Source organism: Mustela nivalis (genome assembly GCF_964662115.1).
Source record: "Mustela nivalis genome assembly, chromosome: 5".
NCBI classification, from domain to species: domain Eukaryota; kingdom Metazoa; phylum Chordata; class Mammalia; order Carnivora; family Mustelidae; genus Mustela; species Mustela nivalis.
In genome coordinates this window covers 146,377,970-146,396,894 of record NC_139024.1, presented here as the reverse complement: position 1 = coordinate 146,396,894, position 18,925 = coordinate 146,377,970, and the positions used below count along the sequence as shown (strand labels likewise).

At 50.2% G+C, this 18,925-nt stretch overlaps 1 protein-coding gene across 15 annotated transcripts in view; it reads right to left on the bottom strand.

Moving 5' to 3' along the window:
* The window catches only part of JARID2 (jumonji and AT-rich interaction domain containing 2), a 256,732-nt gene that overhangs the window by 120,664 nt on the left and 117,143 nt on the right, over window positions 1-18,925 (bottom strand). For all 15 annotated transcript variants that reach the window (XM_082731806.1, XM_082731818.1, XM_082731807.1 and 12 more), the window contains one exon: window positions 15,408-15,543. In XM_082731806.1, coding sequence (XP_082587932.1) covers window positions 15,408-15,543 — 136 coding nt within the window. The remainder of the gene's footprint in view (window positions 1-15,407; window positions 15,544-18,925) is intronic.

The window sequence follows — 18,925 nt, the reverse complement described above, 5'->3', positions numbered from 1 at the left end:
CACTGTTTTCACGTGGTCAGCACTGCCTACATACACAGCATACCATAAGGCAGCTAAAAGAGTGTTCCTAAATTGAACTACACCTGTGATCTAGAAAGACCTCCCACCGCCAACACCACCACCACCACCAGACCGAGCTCGAGAACAAAAGCTCAGAATGTGACTTCTATGCTCATCCTGTCTCTACAGCTATGCTTGTTCATGTGGTAGCTTGTCATCATATATGTATGTATTTTTTATTAGAAATGATCAGACCAGGGACGCCTGGGTGGCTCAGTTGGTTAAGCAGCTGCCTTCGGCTCAGGTCATGATCCCAGCGTCCTGGGATCGAGTCCCACATCGGGCTCCTTGCTCCACAGGGAGCCTGCTTCTCCCTCTGACTCTTCCTTCTACTCTGTCTGCCTGTGCTCGCTCTCACTCACTCTCTCTCTCTCTGACAAATAAATAAATAAAATCTTAAAAAAAAAAAAAAGAAAAGAAAAAAAATGATCAGACCAGCCAGTTATCAAGGACTCATGGACTCTGAAGTGGCTAGTGGCTCCCGTACAGGACAAAGCAGATACATAGCATTCCCCACGTTCGGGAAAGTTCTACATCTACAGATTTGGGATGGGCGTCGTCTCAAGACCCTGTGGCCACATCTGTGGGCAGCAGCGGTCCCTCTGCCTCTCTGCCGTCCCCCGCGAGAGCTCAGACCCAGTAAACAGGGAAAGTCTGACACACGGGGACGGCTGTCCAGGCCGCAGGGTGAAAAGCAGAGCCGACGGAGTGGCAAGCTGACACCCTTCAGTTCAGCAGCAGATGGCTCCTGGGAGCATCACTCTAGCTTTGAGATGTACGGAGGAGGAGAAAACGCAGGTTAGAACCTTTATAAAAAGCCACGCGCTTCTTCAGTAAACCAGACACTACAGGCAAACTCTTTACAAAGCCATTACCCCCAAAAGGTGGTTTTTATCATGGAGGACTGTAGGCAATTCTGATGGAGCTTCAGGGCAAAAGGCCAGGAATCATCAGTTAATACTCATGAACAAAGTGCTGCATGAAATTGTTCAGAGTTAGACGCATATTTTGCTATCCTTGAGGCTACAGGCACAAGGAAGGGTGTAAATCCACATACAGAGGACTCTTGGCTCGCTTCTTGGCTCGCACGCGTGCACACACACACACACACACACACACCCTCCAAAAGACACCATCAATGCAGTGGGCGTGGAGGGACAGGGAAAGCTTCGCACACCACAGGAGAGAATCAGAGGTCACAGAGGATGCCTGTCCTTTATCTGCTTTCTACTCCCCCCCCCAAATTCTGCCAAAGCACCTGAATATTTCCTACCCTGATGGCCAGTGGTAGAATCTAGCAATCAGGAAGACCCTGAACAGTCCATAAAGAGTCAATCAGTCGTCTCTGAAACAAAACGAAATGGGACAAAGGGATGTCTCAAGTGTTCCACTTGACGTAAGAAACCCGCTCGCGATGGTCCCCAGTTCCTTGTACAACTAGACCTCCAATGACGTCAGTGCCCGTTACAGCCTATTACAACATACCAATTTTCTCGATGCATCCAATATTACTTTAAGTGGCTAGAATCCAGGAACTGCGGTTTAATGATCTGACAGATTGCAATGTCAATGGTTACATAACATAGCCTCCATCACTTCTAAAAAAGCTGCTGCAAATATAGAAGCCCTGGAATTGTCTTTCCTTGACCCTAACCTCAAGTTGCACTAGCGTGCTGATGTACTCCCACAGTCCCTCTCTCTCTGCCCGCCTCCCCGCTCCACCTCTCCCCTGCAACCGGCTGCGACAGATCCACCTTCTTCCACATACCACGTGCCAGCTCAGAGACCTCTGAGACACCCCAATCAAGAGCTCTGTGCCCCTGCAGGGGCACCCCACATACACAAACCTACCTCCTGCCACTGCTATAGGACAGGTTTTCCCAACACCACTAAGGAGTTACCTACTGGGGAAAACTAAAGAGGGCTTCACCTCCTCGCTCCTTGGTCAGAGTTTCTGCTCCCCAAGTTGCAGGGGTGAGGTCTAGTTATAGGGGGATGGCATCCAGACACAGGGAATGCGGCAAACAGATTTTGATCCAGTCCCTGAAGTGGGCTGTTTTATACACAGCCAGCTACAGCTTTGATGGGAAGTACTTAGGTAATGTGTATCTAGAACCTCAATCACAATTACCCTTTGAATGCCTGCTTCCTGCCAGACACTAAGGACTTTAAATAAATCATCTCATTAATCCTAAGAATATAGCCTCTGAGAAAGAAATTATTACTCCATTTACAGAGCCGGGAAATGGGGAACAAGAGCCAAACGAAATGGCCAAGTCATGTGTGTTAAGTGTCCTTCTCCCTCGGTGGGACCGTGAGGCCTTTCTTTCGGGGATGACAGCATGATCCTCCCTGCCAACTTCCAGGCGCGGAGTTGGAGGGCAGCAGCCTACCGGGGCTGGAGCTGGCAGGAGGCTACAGGCACACGCAGTTTTCCCCAGTAAGCGTCTAGATCATCTGTGCTCACCGCTCCAGGGCCCTGAGGTCAGGCCACTGCAGTGTTGGGAGTCCACTGGGGAGGTGCACCTTGGGTTCACAGAAGAGCCCTTCCTCGAGGGCGTACAGTACACAGATGCCCTGAGCTCCCTGTGCCCGCCCCCTGCCCCAGCAGCCCACTCTTTGGACTGAGCTGCTGGAGCTGGTTTTGTCACAAAGAGGCCCAAGAAATTGGAGGAGGTCTAGGAGTCAGCCTGCGCAGAGGGCCAGGTTCCTCCCATCCACTACCAAGAGCAGCCACTTGATGGCAATCTTAACCTATTCCCTTGGAATTCTTCCATCAAGAGCGACCCCAGCAGGGTGGGAGCCACAAGAATGGGCTGCAGAATGTGGATGTGGTGCTAGAGAAAGGCTCCTTCCTGTGGCCCGGCAGGCGCACGCAGAGGCGTGGAAGGAAGGACAAGAAAACGATGCCAACATTCTCCCGCGGGGGATTCTCACGTCCACAGGCCTCTCCCGGGGACTGGATGAAGTCAGGGGACAGCTTCTGCAGTCAGAAAAGTCAGGAAGACGGAGATTTCTCAGGCCCGGAGCCACACTCACATCCGCTCCCCATCTACAGCTTGACGTGCGAGGCAGACAGATGGTAAGAAACAGGGTCATCAATCAATGGCGAGCTCCTGCTTCTGATCTCAGCACCTTGTCGCCTCAAACCATGGGGAAAAAAGCCCAAAAATGGGAAGAAAAAATTGAAAAAGGCAACTTTCTTTCGTGGTGGGTGTTACACCTGTTGAATCAATCAGCCCAGTGCTTGTCTTTAAATTATAAAGGGGGGCAGGGGATAAAAGCCATGTGCACCGACCTTCTAGAGAGAAGGGAGGCCAGGGGAGGGGGCGGGGAAGGAATATAGTCACTGGATACTTCTATTTTCAGTGGCAGGAATATTAACATCACAAGATTGGGGGGTGGGGGGTGTCAGAAAACTGCCCACGTATTAGCGTGGTTAAGGATTCGTATCCCCCACCATGGTTCAAACCGGCCCTTTGTGATGCCTTCGTAACTCTTGGCTTCTCAATTCATAAGAAGAGTTCAGGCACAGAGTGGAGAGTTTGCCAATATTTTCCTCTGAGGGAGTCAGAAACTGCCAGCTGAGAGCCTTCCAGCTCACCCTTTAAAACTCTGTAACACTTTCCAACTGAGTAAACTGGAAAGGCCCTTTTCAAATAACACTGGTCTGAAGTTGGGTAAACTGCTGAGTGAGGACAGGGTAAAGCAGCTCTGGTCCAGGCTAAGCAATTTGCAATGCAGATCCCTCCAGGAATCACCAGGCCTCCTGCATGCCAAGACGGTAAATGTGTACCATTTCCACTGGGGGGAGGGGGGGTCACCTGCCCTACTCCTGTCTGGAGAGGAGTCGCTGACCTTCTAGATTCAAACTCCTTCATAAATACTGCAAGCCCAGTAGGGGGAAGGTATCAGAACTTTTTAAAACATGTTTCCAAAGGGAGACTCTGAGCTGTCTTTATGCGTTGAAATGCTACGGAAATCATTCGAAGCTGTTGGAAAACTGGAAGGAAACTGCCATTTGAGGCAGCACCAAGAGCTGATGTGGGGGGGCGGGGGGGTCCCTCAGGCACAGAGGTCTTTCCCAGTCACCACATACCCCATCAGGAGGCCCACCTACCCACCAAAGGTGAACAGGAAGGCAGTGAAGGGATGGACCCCGAAGCCACTGGAGGGGCAGGTGACACAGGAAGTGGCCCCTGTGTGCAGAACTGAAATCACCAGCAACAAGGCATGAATGAACCAAGAGCACTAGTGAAAGATCAGGGAACGGGAGACAGGAGGAAAGGGGGCACTGGGCCTGAGGAGCCCCAAAGCTCCAGGAACGAGCCTCACACTCTCCTTGCAAGACACGGGAGACAGCCTGGCGGACAGGCTGGACAGATACTGATACCGGACACTTTGGTCCTTGACGGGCAGGTCTAAGGTTATAAAACAGCTCCGAGTTCCCTCCCGGGCCCAAAACCTCCACACACAAGACACCTGTACAGTTTTAGAGTCTTCCAGAAGAAAGCATGAGGAAGCTAGTTTTGGGGCTCTGCAGAAGTCCCCCCGAAAGACTACAGAGAAAGCTGGAAGGACAGAGGAGATCTGACTGCAGGAGAGCTTGAGTAACAAACTGTAAATTAAGGAATTTATGGGTTGTAGGGTAATTTCCCAAAAGCATACCCAGTTATCACCCTTCTGGCTTTAAGGATATGCCATACGGGACGCTGAACATTTAATTTAACATGGCTCAAGTAATAACAGGTTATTTCCAAAAGCGAGGTGAGAGGCCCTCTAAAGTTGGGGGGAATGGGATTGAAGAAGTTCAGGAGCAAAGCAAAACCGCACTAAGGCCACCGTAGATCAGATCGTCGTCAACGCTCCATCCTTCACCCCAGAACCCAAATCACAGAGTGGTCCGAAGCACCTATCCCCACTATCTCCAGGTAAGGAGGAGGCCAGGGATGTGAGCATTTGCCGGCCCGCACACAGATAAACTCCATGCAGGAACAAGTCCACTTGGGCGGAGGGCAGCCCTGTCTGGGGACCCCCCAGGCTCTTCCCCTTCCTATACAAGTTGAGAAGTAAAACCAATTGGAAAGCCTTGCCCTAAATTACACTCACAGCATATAAAAGTAAATTGAATCCGTGTATAAAATACAAATAAAATGAATGTGTGTATAACAAACAAGATCCATCAACCTCCAGTAAGGCCATGATTTTTCCCACACTGAAAACAGAAACATCCCTCTGGGGCCATCTCGAATCCCGCTCCCTCCCTGATCCCTGGAGCCTTTGCCCCTTCCTTCGGGGCTCTTGGCCTCCAGCAGCTCGCCAGCTCAGGAGTCTTGTTTCAATCCCCACTGAAGTACAGGATTTAGATAAACGCAAGAGGTCTCAAAAAGGCAGGCATGTAATAAATAAAAACCCAAGCTTAATTCCGTCCAACTGAGAGGAACAATAACTTCTCCAAGGTCAAACAAGTTCTTAGGGGTTCCCAGCATACCAGGAAACCCTTCCAGTACCCCACATAAGCACAAAAGGAAACACGCTGCGGATGAACACGAAAATTAACTTAACCGAAAATTAAAATGAAATAAAACTGTTAGTATCTCAGAGCCCTACCCGTGTGCCAGTATTGGTAGTAAGACTGCCCCACCCCAAATCCCACTGTGACTGTATTTGGACAGAGCCTGCGAGGAGGTGAGAAAAGTAAATGAGGTCATCATAAGGGGGGGGGGGGGGCGCGACACACAATAATCGACTAGGACCAGCGTTCTCATAAGGAGAGGAAGAGACACCTACGCACTCTGTCCCCCGCTCTCAGTTTAGTGAGGATACGGCCAGGAAGCCATTCTTCATCAGGAAGGACTGGCTGGCACCCCAGATCCGGGACCTCCAGCCTCCAGAACAAGGAGAAATGTATTTCTGTCTAAACCACCCCACCCAGACTATGGTATCTTCTTAGGGCAGCAGGAGCTGACTAATACACAGACGTTCGCCACAGCTGTAAAAAGAAATGAACAGCAGTCAGCCATTTGACCACGCTGCCCCCCACATCTGCATCCTCAGGGCCATGGGGCAGCTCAGAGGCTCCAGACAAGAATCACTCGAACTGAAAACACATCAGCAGAGAAGGGATATGCCTTAGGGATGCCTCTTCAGCTTGTCTTTGGGGAAAGGCATGTCTGGAACCCCAGTTCCAAGAACCTCCTGAATTCTTGAACCAAGGCTGTGATTTCTCAACCCTCACAGAGGGGGAAACACCAAGCAAGAGAGGCAGAGTTGTTCAAACGCTCATTAGATCCAGACTTGCACACAGCTCAGGACCAAAAACGTGCCCAGTTCAAGACCAAGAATCTGGCTCCACCAATGCCACCTTGAGATGGTGAAGGTCATTCATGGCCATGTCCAACTGTAGGAGGTCTTTTATTCATGCTTACCTTAAAGCCAGGGCTTCTGGTACATTCTGGGAAAACACAAACCCAGTTATCATAAAAGGTTAAAAAAAGAAAAAAAAAAAAAAAACCAAGACAGCTATGGTGACAAACCCCAAAATGAACCCATACTTTCATTTGGAAAGGGAAAGGTATATGACCAACATTTCTGGGCTGATGGAAAAGTCCTCAGTCTACAATAGAGCACTTGTCACATGGGTATAGGAGCATTTGGAAATCCATCAAATCATACAAGTTAGAAGCATGATTTCGCAGAGCATTACAGATTACCTCAATTAAAAAAATAAGGGTGGTTGGGGTGCCTGGGTGGCTCAGTGGGTTAAAGCCTCTGCCTTCGGCTCAGGTCATGTTCCCAGGGTCCTGGGATCAAGCCCCGCATGCAGCTCTCTGCTCGGCAGGGAGCCTGCTTCCTTCCTCCTCTCTCTCTCTGCCTACTTGTGATCTCTGTCAAATAAATAAATAAAATCTTAAAAATAAATAAATAAATAAATAAGGGTGAGGGGGTACGATCTGAGTCAGGAGTCCTGGGGTCAAATCCTGATTACGCCGCTTAGTTCTGTAGCCTTGTGCAAGCCGCTTAACATCTGAGATCCTCGACACAAACCCACAAAATTAGGAGAGCAACAGATTACGAAAATGTTATGAGATTAGAAGGAATGACTTATTTCTTATAAGCTCAATTTTAACTTAAACTACTAAACAACGTATCCTGTACCTGAATACGTAAACTAGAAATAGCGTTTAAGAAAAGGTGCGGGGTGGGAGCGCCTGGGTGGCTCACTCTGCTAAGCACCAAACTCTTGGTTTCAGCTCAGACCATGATCTCCGGGTCATGAGATCAAGCCCCACGTCAGGCTCCGTGCTTTGTACAAAATCTGCTTGGGACACTCTCCCCCTCTGCCCCTTCCTCCTCTGTGCACATTCTCACTCGCTCTCTCCCAAATGAATTAATCTTTAGAAAGAAAGAAGAAGCAAAGGAAAGGAAAAAGAAAAGGGAAGAAAAATGAAAGGAAAGGTAAGGTACAGGGCGATCCAATCCTAAGAAACTTTAGGATGGTTAAGACTTAGAAATTTATGACAACCATGAATAAACATGTGCTTCAGAGACAGGGAAAACAGCACAGGGAAATATTTCCAAACTAAAAGCTGGAGTCATACATGGGACACTCAACCGATGATCAGACAGGAATAGGTCCACAGCAAGGCAGAGGGTGCTGGAAGCGGGAGGCAGGAGCAGCTGGTGGGCAGAAAGCGGTCTGCACACCGTGTCACACAGCACACGCTCTACAGAGCACCAGGAGCCCACCCAGCGTGGACTTTCAATCTACTGCAGAGAGAAAACTCAGAACTAGTGAACAACAAGAATACAAGGTCAGGCAGGGTAAATTCTATGCAGACAAGTATTACAAGGTAAAGAGTGAAAGGGTAACAGACCAAGAAAACATTTTTGAGAGGATGCTCAAGAGGGACACTCCAGTTCCAAGCTCCGGGTTTGAGCAGGCACCTGAAACACGGGCAGGGAGGAAGCACGAGGTTCTCTAAAGGGAGACAGCTGTCAACAGAAGGATCATAAAGCACAAAAGTTCTGGGGGCTGGGGTGGCTCAGAGAGTTGAGCATCTGACTCCTGATCTCAGCTCCGGTCATGATCTCATCCTGAAACTGGGCTCCGAGTCAGGCTCTGCACTGAGCAGAGCCTGCTTCAGATTCTCTCTCCCTCTCCCCCTGCACACACTCTCAAAAAATTAACTGTTTGTTTTTTTTGTTGTTGTTTGATTTTGTTGGGTTTTTTTGTTTTGTTTTTTTTTAAAGGTACAAAAACTGGGGCGCCTGGGTGGCTCAGTCGGTTAGGCTTCTGTCTTCAAGCTCAGGTCATGATCCCAGGGTCCCTGGATTGAGCCCAGCATTGGGCTCCTCCCTGCCTTCCTCCCTCCCCTCCTCCCTCTGCCCCTCACCGCCTGCCCCTCCCCCACACGTGTTCTCTCCCTCTTTCTAATAAATAAAATCCTTAAAAAAAAATAAATACATAAAACACAAAAATTCTGGTGCACTTCGAACAGCAAGAAGGCCAAACCAGGGGAGGCAGTGAGACTAGACAGATACTGTGGCCCACATCCTGTGGTCAGGGTAAGGATGTGAAGCTATCACACTGCGAGGCAGGGAGACACTGCAGGAACAGAGCATGTGCTAATCTGCATTTATGAAGGACTATGAAAGCCCACATTCTGACTGCTGCCTGGAGGGACAAAAAGGCAGAAGCTGAGATCAAAGAGCATCAGGGATCCCAGCCCAAGCTAGAGGTTTCTGGCTAGTGGCAATAGTGTGAACTCAGATTCGGAAGATGTGAATTTGGAACAAACAGGTTTTGCTAAAGGAAGGAATGCAAAGTATAGAAAAACCAAAAGTACAGATCACTCCAAGGCTTAGGCCAAAGGAACTAGAAAAACGGAACTGGCATTTATGGACAACGGAAGATGGGCAGAGCAGAGGACAGACTCAGCTGGAGACAGAGTTGGTGTTGGGACAGTTCGTGTTGACGAGACCTTCCAAGAAATCTGTGTAGAAGCCAAGTAAGCAAGGGGAGTTCAGGACAGGTTCGATCATGTCAAATACTGCCAAAGGGGCGAATAATGCTACATTGACTGGAATCTTGAGTTGGCAATCAAGGTCATTATGAAGCCTTAATCGAGAACTGATCCCTGGAATTCAAAGGAGAACGAAAGTGGAAAGGATATTAATATGAATATAGACAGTAGAGAGTACAGCCTGGGTAGACATTTTCTTTTGAGGCACTCGCCATAAAGACAGACATGACAGCAGGAGCGATATGCAAGATCAGTAGAGGGATTCTTTTATCATGAGAGCAACCATAACATGTTTTGTTTACTGATGGCAATCATCTAGGAGAGAAGTAAATAATGAAGAGGGATAAGTTCCAGAATGATGTCCCCGTAGAGATAAGAAAAGGAGATCACAGCAGATCTCCATCCTCCTGCCCTCAGGACCCCTCATAGCTGGGCTTGTCTAAGAACCCTGACAGGCAGGAGAGAGCACACATGCTTTCTCTGCCCACCCCCCACCGCCCCCCCACACACACATACACCCCTACCTGTCATAGGCCCCTCCTCTTAGAGCAGCCCAGACTGGGCAAGGATGAGGACAGAGCTAACAGAGGAAGTGGGCTGGGAGGGCTGGCGAGGTAAGGTGGCCTCCAGCACAAAGTGACAGGAAAGAAGAGCAACAGCGTTCCGTTTTATGACTCCCAAAACCCGTCTGTGTTCTAAAGACATGATCAAGTGTCAACCAAACAGAAGCACGATCAAGAAATGCCCGGAGGGTCCCACTCAGGTCCGGGACGGGAAAGCCACAGAGAAAGATGTCAAGTTTTCTGACGTCTCACCCAGCGTTTACATGGAATGCTGTCTCACTCGTGAAGGGGGTAGGAACAGAAGGAAGAAGGGTCTCAGGTTGGAGAGTTCCAGAAACCCAACCCGCGGCAGCTGCATGAGGGCAGCCTGAGCCCGCGGTGCCCACAGCTTACAGAGGACACGGAGGCAGACACACGGACGGTGGGGTAAGCCACTTTCTCTAGGAGGAAACAAGCAAACACACAAAGAACAGTCTCTCCCGTTGAAAAAGCTGGATGTGAACACTGCAGGCGAACACCGCGGGCCCAGAGCCGACAGGAGAGGTGTCCCCCGTCAGCTGACAGAAGGCACCCATAGGACCATGACCATCTTTTCAAATACAGCCGCGTACATCAAGTGCCATCCGTGGGACGATGTGCTCAGACTTTTTATTTGGGCTCACAAAACATCTTTATTTTATGCAGAACAATGACCCTGCAAGAGTTGGGACCAAGTTTCATTTCACAATCAACACATCGGGGATCTTTAAGATTTTCAAGGAGCTGGAGATAAAGAAGGTTTGTATGTAGGAGGTTTGGGGGGTGTCCCCTGTATCCACATCTCCAGCTTTGGCCCCTCACTACAAGTCAGCAGTGGTTGCCAGAAAGGCCCATCCCCCTCCAGTGTGGCACCAGGACCAGTGGCCCTCGGAGGACTGCCAACCCCGTGGTTCAGCAGCAGCATTAAAAATACAAAGTTTGGGGCACCTGGGTAGTTCAGTCGGTTAAGCATCATTCAGTTCGGGTCATGATCTCAAAGTCCTGGACTGAGCCCCTGCATCAGGCTCCCCGCTCAGCAGAGAGCCTGCTTCTCCCTCTCCCTTTTCCTGCTGCTCTACCCACTGTGCGCTCATACTCTCTTTCTCCATCAAATAAATAATCTTTTTTTAAAACGTAGATTTAAAAAAAAATAAAAAGCTCTACCTCTCAGTGAAGAAAGATTATGAATGTGTCTGTGTACCGGTGACGGGCCCCAGGAGGGTGAGCAAGTAGGACAGGTGCCATCTTTGGATTCCCTCGATCAATGACATGCACGACAGAGGCCCACATTCACACTCACACCCCCACCCCACCCCCGAAGCCTCCTTCCCCAGCACAGCATCACACATTATCTCTTTCAAAAGAAACACCTTTTAGAAAAAGTGTCCTCCTAAAAATTCTCGTTTTTGGAATCCTATCTTTACTTCTTTCTTATCAGATGCGTGGCGCAGAAAGCAGCGGCTGCCAGGGACCACCGGTGGAGGCCAACAATGAATCCTTGCTGCTGTACCACATCCTCATCCACAGAACAGTCTGCTCAGGAGATTACAACGACTGAGATGAGGACTGAGTGCCGGGATCGGTGGGGAGTCAGTAGTGGGTGCTCAGTACGGACGGGCCACCAGGACCACCGCAAGGCTGCAAGGAAGAAGAGCCCGGGTCCCTCAAATCCACTCAAGGCTCTTCAACTGGCCAGAGGCCTTGCTCGATCTCAGATGACATTTATAGGAAGCAAATGAAACTCCAAATACAGCTAATAGCTCCCCTCTCTTACTGTGTAATTATGTGTACTCATTTGTGTAGCATGTTATTATTTAAAATGTCCCTAATTTCAGCCCCGGCGGGCCAAGGGCCCTCAAAGAGTGGCCGAGGCCTCAGCCTCTGCCAGCCGTTCCCGAAGCTTTTGTCAAATTTATTACAGCCAGAGTGGCATTATCTACGGCAGGAAGCAGACAGAAGGCTCTCGCAATCTGCAAAAATCCAAGCCCCACCTCCCCCAGGCCCGGCTCTAACCAACCAACCCAGTGGAGGGTTTCAGTCCCTCCACTAGGATGATCTATGAGGCTGTTCAAGATTCACATTCACTACTTCTACTAGGATCAAAAACAAACAGAAAACAACAACCACCAAACTACAACCTCATTCCCTGCAAGACGGATGGCCAACATGGATTTCATGACATAAACTACAAGCTCTCCCCACAGTCTCCTGTCTGGCTGGGTTATTACGACGACCCGAGACCCAGAGAAAATGGGGCAGCAGAGTTCAGCCACTCAGATAAAAACTGCCGCCTTCTACGCCGGGTTCCCGGACACCCGATCCTTCACACACTTCGTCATCCTCGTGGGCCAAGGATTTAGAGGAAGTGATGTCAATTCATTCTCAAATTAGAGAAAAAGTTCCATCAAGCTCCTCCTATTGTCAACACAGCTATTATTTGAAGACAGAATTTTCCCCAGCAAACACTGGGAGGATGAATAACCCAGAAACAGCTCAGAAAAGTGACATGGGCATGCGGGGATCGAGCGCCTTGTTTTCAATACCACTGCTGCAAGGATACGGGGTCACTTTCACCGCTTCTGCCTCCTTAAATGAGTGCTAGATCCAGAGTTCCAGGACGTAAGCTCTAATTCCAGTTCTGCTACAGCATAGTTGACAGCTGTGTGACCTTGGGAAAGTCACTACCACACAGAGCACTCCCAAAGCCCTACAAGGACACTCTTCAGCTTACAGCTGAACATACCAGGGGCCTCAGAGGTAGGTCACCACCCAAGGTCCCCAAGCTGCAAGGCATGGGGTGGGGGGTAGGGGGAAGAGACGGACAATGGCACAGGGGCAGTAGTGACCCCACCCCGGTTCTGGGCACAGGAACCCCCTACAACCCCCGTCTGGTCAGCTTCCTTCCCCGGATCCTACAGCAAGGGCTCTGTACTGGGCAGAGCTTCAAAACTCCACCACCAGACAGATTCCTCCTGTGACCATTAACACTGGACCAATGGATTTCAGCGTTTACAAGGGAACCTCAGGTGGTTCTGTGATGAACTGAAACAAACAAAGCAAAAAAGGAAACATTTCGCCTGGCAGGGCTGTGAAAGCGGCTCTCCCCCCACTAACCTACCTTCATTTGCCCCACAGTGAAAAACCTCAAAATAGGGTGCTGTGATGTCCAGCTCAGGAGGAAGGAGGTCCTTCCACTGCGTAGTTGGGAATGGGGTTTATGAAGTATCCGCTGAACAAGTGACACATTCACAGGCGCGCGCGCACGCGCACACACACACACACACACACACACAGAACACTGCTTGCAACCCTCCTACCCCCAACCTCAGCTACCAGAACAGCCCGGGATGCTCCACTGCCTTCCACTCTCTCTGGATCATGCGCCCTGAGAGTGCACTGCTGAGGTCCAGGGACCTCCAGAGAAGGAGCTATTCTCCACGAGTGAGCAATGCTGTTTCCCGATCTCTCCAGCAGGCCCCCAATGAGAAAGCACATTCTTCTTACAACCAGAGGGGCTTATTTAGAAGTGCTATGGAAATCCACGACACAGAATGACAAACATGTGGACTCTGGACAGGTGGCTGCGCGGACACCAACAGGAAACAGAAACGGGCATCTTCACAGCAATCCCGCAGCCGAGAGAGAGAGAGAGAGAGAGAGAGAGAGAGGCAGGCCTTGGTGTCTCCGGACGGAACACTAGACAGGAAAACGACAAGCCGGTCTTCATCAGCATGAAATACAAACTACCACAACAAAAACCCCTTTTCTTTATGAAACTGATACAAGAATTCTTTAAAGTGTCTAACGACCCCCAGCAGGGCAGTCTTTGCCAGATTTCTTAGCACTCCTTCCTGGGCACTGTCAAGCCCTCAACGAGGCCAGTTAAAAACGAGAGCTACCTTTGCTCCACGAGGCTGGCAGTGCCTGGGAGACCTCTAGAAGGGCTTTAGTTTTTGTTCTTTTACCTAAATCCCACCTTTACTTAATCCTGGACACCTGGCAAACTTGTCCTAAAAGTGGATTTTATTTTCCCCCCTCAAATGGGTTGATGTTTGTTGTTAAGATTCTAAAACCACTACGGCCGTACCATGCGATGTACATAGCAGAATGAGATTATGCCTTTTCACGACAGTGACCTCTAACCCCCAGCTGCCCCTGCTCTGCTGTAACCTTCAGGGTACAAGGAGACTCTCCCGGGCCACATTCCCCTCAAACACGTAAAAATCCAGACACTACGTTCAATGTGAAGCAAGGACACTAGGAAGAATCATATCACACAAAGGGCCAGATTCTAGACTGGTGGCAACAGATTCTACTAATTGTGCTTCGGGGGGGATATATATATATATATATATACACACATATACACACACACACACACGAGGGGTGGGGGCCTTCCCATATACATGTGGACTCCAACTTCCAGAAGCTTTAAGTCCCATAGAAACAGGAAAGAGACAGGCCCTGGGTGGGTGGCAGGGCAAACCCAGGTGTAGTCCAGGGAGGGTGTCCCTGGAAACCCAGCCAAGGCTTCACACGGGTCCCACCCATGTGGGCACTGGTCCCAACAAGAGACTCTGCAAGGGGTGCCTGGGGGGCTCAGTCATTAAGCATCTACCTTGGGCTCAAGTCATGATCCCAGGGTCCTGGGATCGAGCCCCGCATCAGGCTCCCTGCTTGGCAGGAAGCCTGCTTCTCCCTCTACCACCCACTCCACCCCGCTTATCTTCCCTCTCTTGCCATTTCTCTCTGTCAAATAAATAAATAAAATCATTAAAAAAGAGGCTCCCCCAGACAACCCACTTTACAATGAAGCCAACTGGAAGGACAGTGGACACCCGAGGTGAACGTGGCTGCTGGACCCTGGCCAGCTCTCAAGTAGCCCACATGTCCCGACGCTGTCACTCCACGGACCACAGCAGAGACATTAAAAAAAGAACAACCACCTCTCCCGTGTCTCTCTCCTTGCTCCAAGCTACGTACCAATCAGAACATGGTCCATTCATTCACATTTATCTAGAATTCCAAAAGACTAACGAGGAAGACTGCGGAAGGCCACCCTGGCCACATCCCCTGAACGAGCACAGACTGTAACCAAATGCGTGTTCTAAAATGGTTTCCACTGGCTGGTTTTTGGCCCGTCCTCCTAAAAAGCCCATGACAAAGAGTCAGTGTTAAAAACTCAGAAGAGCACGGTTCCTTCCAGGCTGCAAGACCTCGGGTAGCCACACGGCTGCCCTCCCAGATGCACAGAATTCCAGGCCACCGTCTATTACCTGCCGCCATGCAACCACCTGCCCGACCTGCGAAGCAAGGAAGGAAGCAGGTCCTCAGCAGGCCTCTGAGCCAGTGAGCAGGAAGGGCCGCGCGCACCCACGAGACTCAAGCTACTTCCTACACAAACAGGAAAAGAACCAGGAGCTCCAGGGTGCGGCAAGATCCAAGGAGAAAGACAGAGACCCAAAGAAAAACCGGTAAGGCAGATTCTACCTTCAACCCAGAAATCAGATCACAGCCCCCATCTTATCTGTAGGGAACAGACTAATTAAGGCACCTTGCCAATTATATTACACAACACATAAAGGAGCATAAAAATGAATCCATCAACCCAGTCGGATGTCCGAAATAACTGCCATTAGGGGCCTAACCTGAGAAGCACAAGCTGCCCAAAACACATCCGATTCAGAAACAAGGTCGTGCCCAAAGATACCATCCGATTCCAACAAAAGAGGCAACTCACCATTCACCGTTTTCAGGCTCCCAGCAATGCCTTCCCCGTGCTGCCTCTTCTGGGCATTCTTGAACTCCTTCAGAGACAAATAAAGGACTTTACGTACCACCCTTTCTTCTGACCATGGAATCCCATCACTGTCATCCTGGAGAAACAGAAGAAAGGGAGAAGGGAAATCACTAAAAAAAAAAAAAAAAAGGGGGGGGGGGGGTAGGTGGGCAAGTAAATACGAAGAGTTTGAATAAACTTAAAAAAAAAAAAATCTAAACAAGCATCATGCGACCAAGACCCAGCTGTGGAGGCCAGAATTCCATCCTGTGGTCATGGTTCCAGCACTGCTCCTCGCAAAAAGCCGAAGGGCATGGAAGGGAGCCAAGCACCTCGCTTTCGTTACAAGCCCTGCGCCCAAATACCCTCATTAACCAGTAACACTAACATATTCCGGGCAAAATTCAGAAAGAGGCGTTTTGTGCACCCTCAAGCGGACGCCTGAGGAACCAGTGTGCCTCCAGAGTTCCGCAGAGCAATGCCAGAAGGTGCCCTGCCTTACGACCCTGAGCTGGGCTCCTTCAGAAACAGCTGCTGGGGGGCAGGGGTTGGTGCTGCCTGCCAAGACTTCACTGTTACATCAGAAGAGATGAAATGGGATCTCCACTGACCCCTCAGTCACAGAAAGGAGCCCTCATTAGGAAAGAGAGCTGGGGGGGGGGGGGGATGAATCCTGGTGGGCAGCGGTAGGAGGTCTGGGAGGGAAGGGAAGGGGTGACTTAAAGGGGAAGGTGGGGGGGAGGAAAGAAACATACACACAGGTTAATAATAGGTCTTGAAGGTCTAATTTGCGAGGCTCCCTTAGGTCTGTGGTATCAGATGCGGTGGCCGCTCCTGAGAGAGGTGGGGAACACACGAGGGCCAGGCTGGGCAAATCCAAGGAGCTAGTCCGCCGCCGCCGCCGGTGCCGGTGCCTCCGGCGCCCCTCCCAGCCACTCCAGCAGTAAAGGCAGAAAGACAGAGGGAGGGGCGAGGAGCAGCAAGAGGAGGAGGAGAGGGAGCCCCCCCAGCTGGAGAGGAAGGTCAGAGCCCACTCTGGAATCAGAAATCCGGGATCTGAGCAGAGAGGGGACTGCTGTAGGGAACCAGCGAGAAACTGTGTGTAAGATCTGAAGTGCTGCTTCACACAAGGCCAAGGACAGCCCTAGGCACCTGCCTACTGTCTGCAAACCAAGAGGTCCTTAAGTTCACACTCAAGTCAAGACTTAAGCATTTTAGAGCCTCACCTTAGAAGGATAGAGTTTCTCAGATCCTTGGGACCTTCGGAGAATACGGAGAACGTTAATACCGTAGGTAAAAGCAGGAAGGGAAGGTGGATATTCGGGTTCCTTCTGCTCAGGCCTTACACCCCAACGGCCAGCCCAGTGCAGACAGAGCGGTTTCACCCTCCCTGCCGCCCGCAAGTCCCTGGAAACCTCCACAGGACTTGGTCAGGGGGGCCAGATGACCTGAGGGCTTTCCCAGAGTGCGCGTTCCTAAATTCTGCATAAACACAAACTACCTCTTAGAGAAATCCGACCACAGAGACTCTAAAGCCCTAAATAACTTGAAACTGCACTCCGGTTAAGCTGCCAGGATTTTCCCCAGGAGAGCGCACTTCCATCTTCCGTAGTAAGGGGGAAGAGAGCCCTGGGAAAGAACTACTAGGATTTCCACCTGGCCCACGCCATCCTCCCACTCCTGCAGACCGGCCAAGCGGAGATTTCCGTTGGCTCCAAGGAGGAAGGCGCCTCCTGTCTTCTTGGGGGCGCTCCCCAGAGAGGCAAGAGGGATCTGGAGACCACGGTGGGCGGGTCAAGGTCCGGACCCAAAGGCTGAAAGAAACCAGACAACTGCCTCCACTGGCGGGACAAGCCCACGGGGTCTCTGAACCACTACCATGCACAAGTCACGCTCTACCTTCCGACCACATGGTTCACCAACAGAAAAAGGAGGCCCTCTGACCAGACTCCACCTGAGGAGCTTGAATAATTAATCAGAGGACGTAGGCACACAACACACAAAAGGCACAAAGAAGGTGAATTCGCTGTCCCACCAGCTCCCCCAACAAAAGAGTACTGGCTCCTCCTAATAATACTGAAGACAGTGAGGCTGAAACCCCAGCTTTTCCCAGCACCCAGGAGAGAACACTCTTCACGGGGACCTGATCCCTATTCTCATCCTCCAACAAGGCTGGGATTATAAACTATTATTCCGTACATACCCACAGTTTATAAATTATAAAACCTGAAAATAGGTTTCAAAGTAAAGTTCCTGACATGATTTTACTGGGTTGTGTTCAGACTGGTGCCTTCATTCTGACATCGGGCCTCCACACAAGACAGCCCTGCCCCTACAACTGTGGTCTCGTTAAACCATAAACCATGGGGGCAGAAGCCGCCCACAAAAGAAGATGCGTTTCGGGTTCACTTACAGACAGGAGAGCCTTCATGAAAGCTATAAAGTACTTTAAATACAGGGGAGCCAAATCCATGACCCAGATTATGGGGTTTCAAATTGTAGACATTGAAAAACAAATTTGGGGGGGTACACAAGAGCTCTTTTCTATAACATACAATACTGGTCAAGCTTTGTCCCGTCCCTTGACATTGACACAAGACACAAACCTAGGTGGTAATAAAGGGACTCTGTTTCCGAAAGCTCCATAGGTGGGTAATAACTCCAAAATTAAAACTTAAGCTGCTTCTCCCAGCTGCAGGGCCAAGACGGATCACCCTACGCCATGCTGGGAGGCCTGGCCTCCTCCCCGGTGGAAGGCCTGACGCAGAACACATAGGGGTGCCTGCACCCCCCAAGGTGGTAACACAGAGCTAGCCAAGATGGGGGGTCATGGAAGGTCTGCAAGAAGGTACCTCAAGTCCAACACGCACTCTGCTCTAGCCTCAGCTGTCGTTCGGAACAGCCAAGGGCTGAGCACTCCAAGAAAAGCCCAGAGAGAACTCTCAACAGGTCGGGCAACTCCAAATGCCAACATCTGAGAGTTTACTACCTTGTTTCCCCCCCTTCTTCAAGCATGGTCTCATCCTTTTCTTTTTCTTTAAAAAAAAATTTTTTTTGAGAGAGAGAGAGAGAACGCAAGAGAGAACACAAGCAGGGGAGAGGAAGAGGGAGAAGCAGCCTCCTCGCCGGGCTGGGAGACCGACATGGGGCTTGATCCCAGGATCCCGACCTGAGCCAAAGGCAGGCCCTTAACTGACAGAGAGAGCCACCCAGGTGCCCCTAATAATGGGCTCATTTAATCAACCATTTAAACAATACCTGCATGGGGCCAGGAAATCCCCTTGACCACTGACATCCCAGCGACACAGGGCCTCCCTGATACAATACGAGCTCAAGAGATATTTCGAGGTAACAAAAGAGACTCAAGTTCAAGCTCACCTTCTTCCCACTACCTTAACCCACACCTGGTCTGCCGGTCCCTAACCTTACAACACCCAGGGTGTTTTAAGTGGAGTGCAGTGCAGGAAATCCTACAGTTT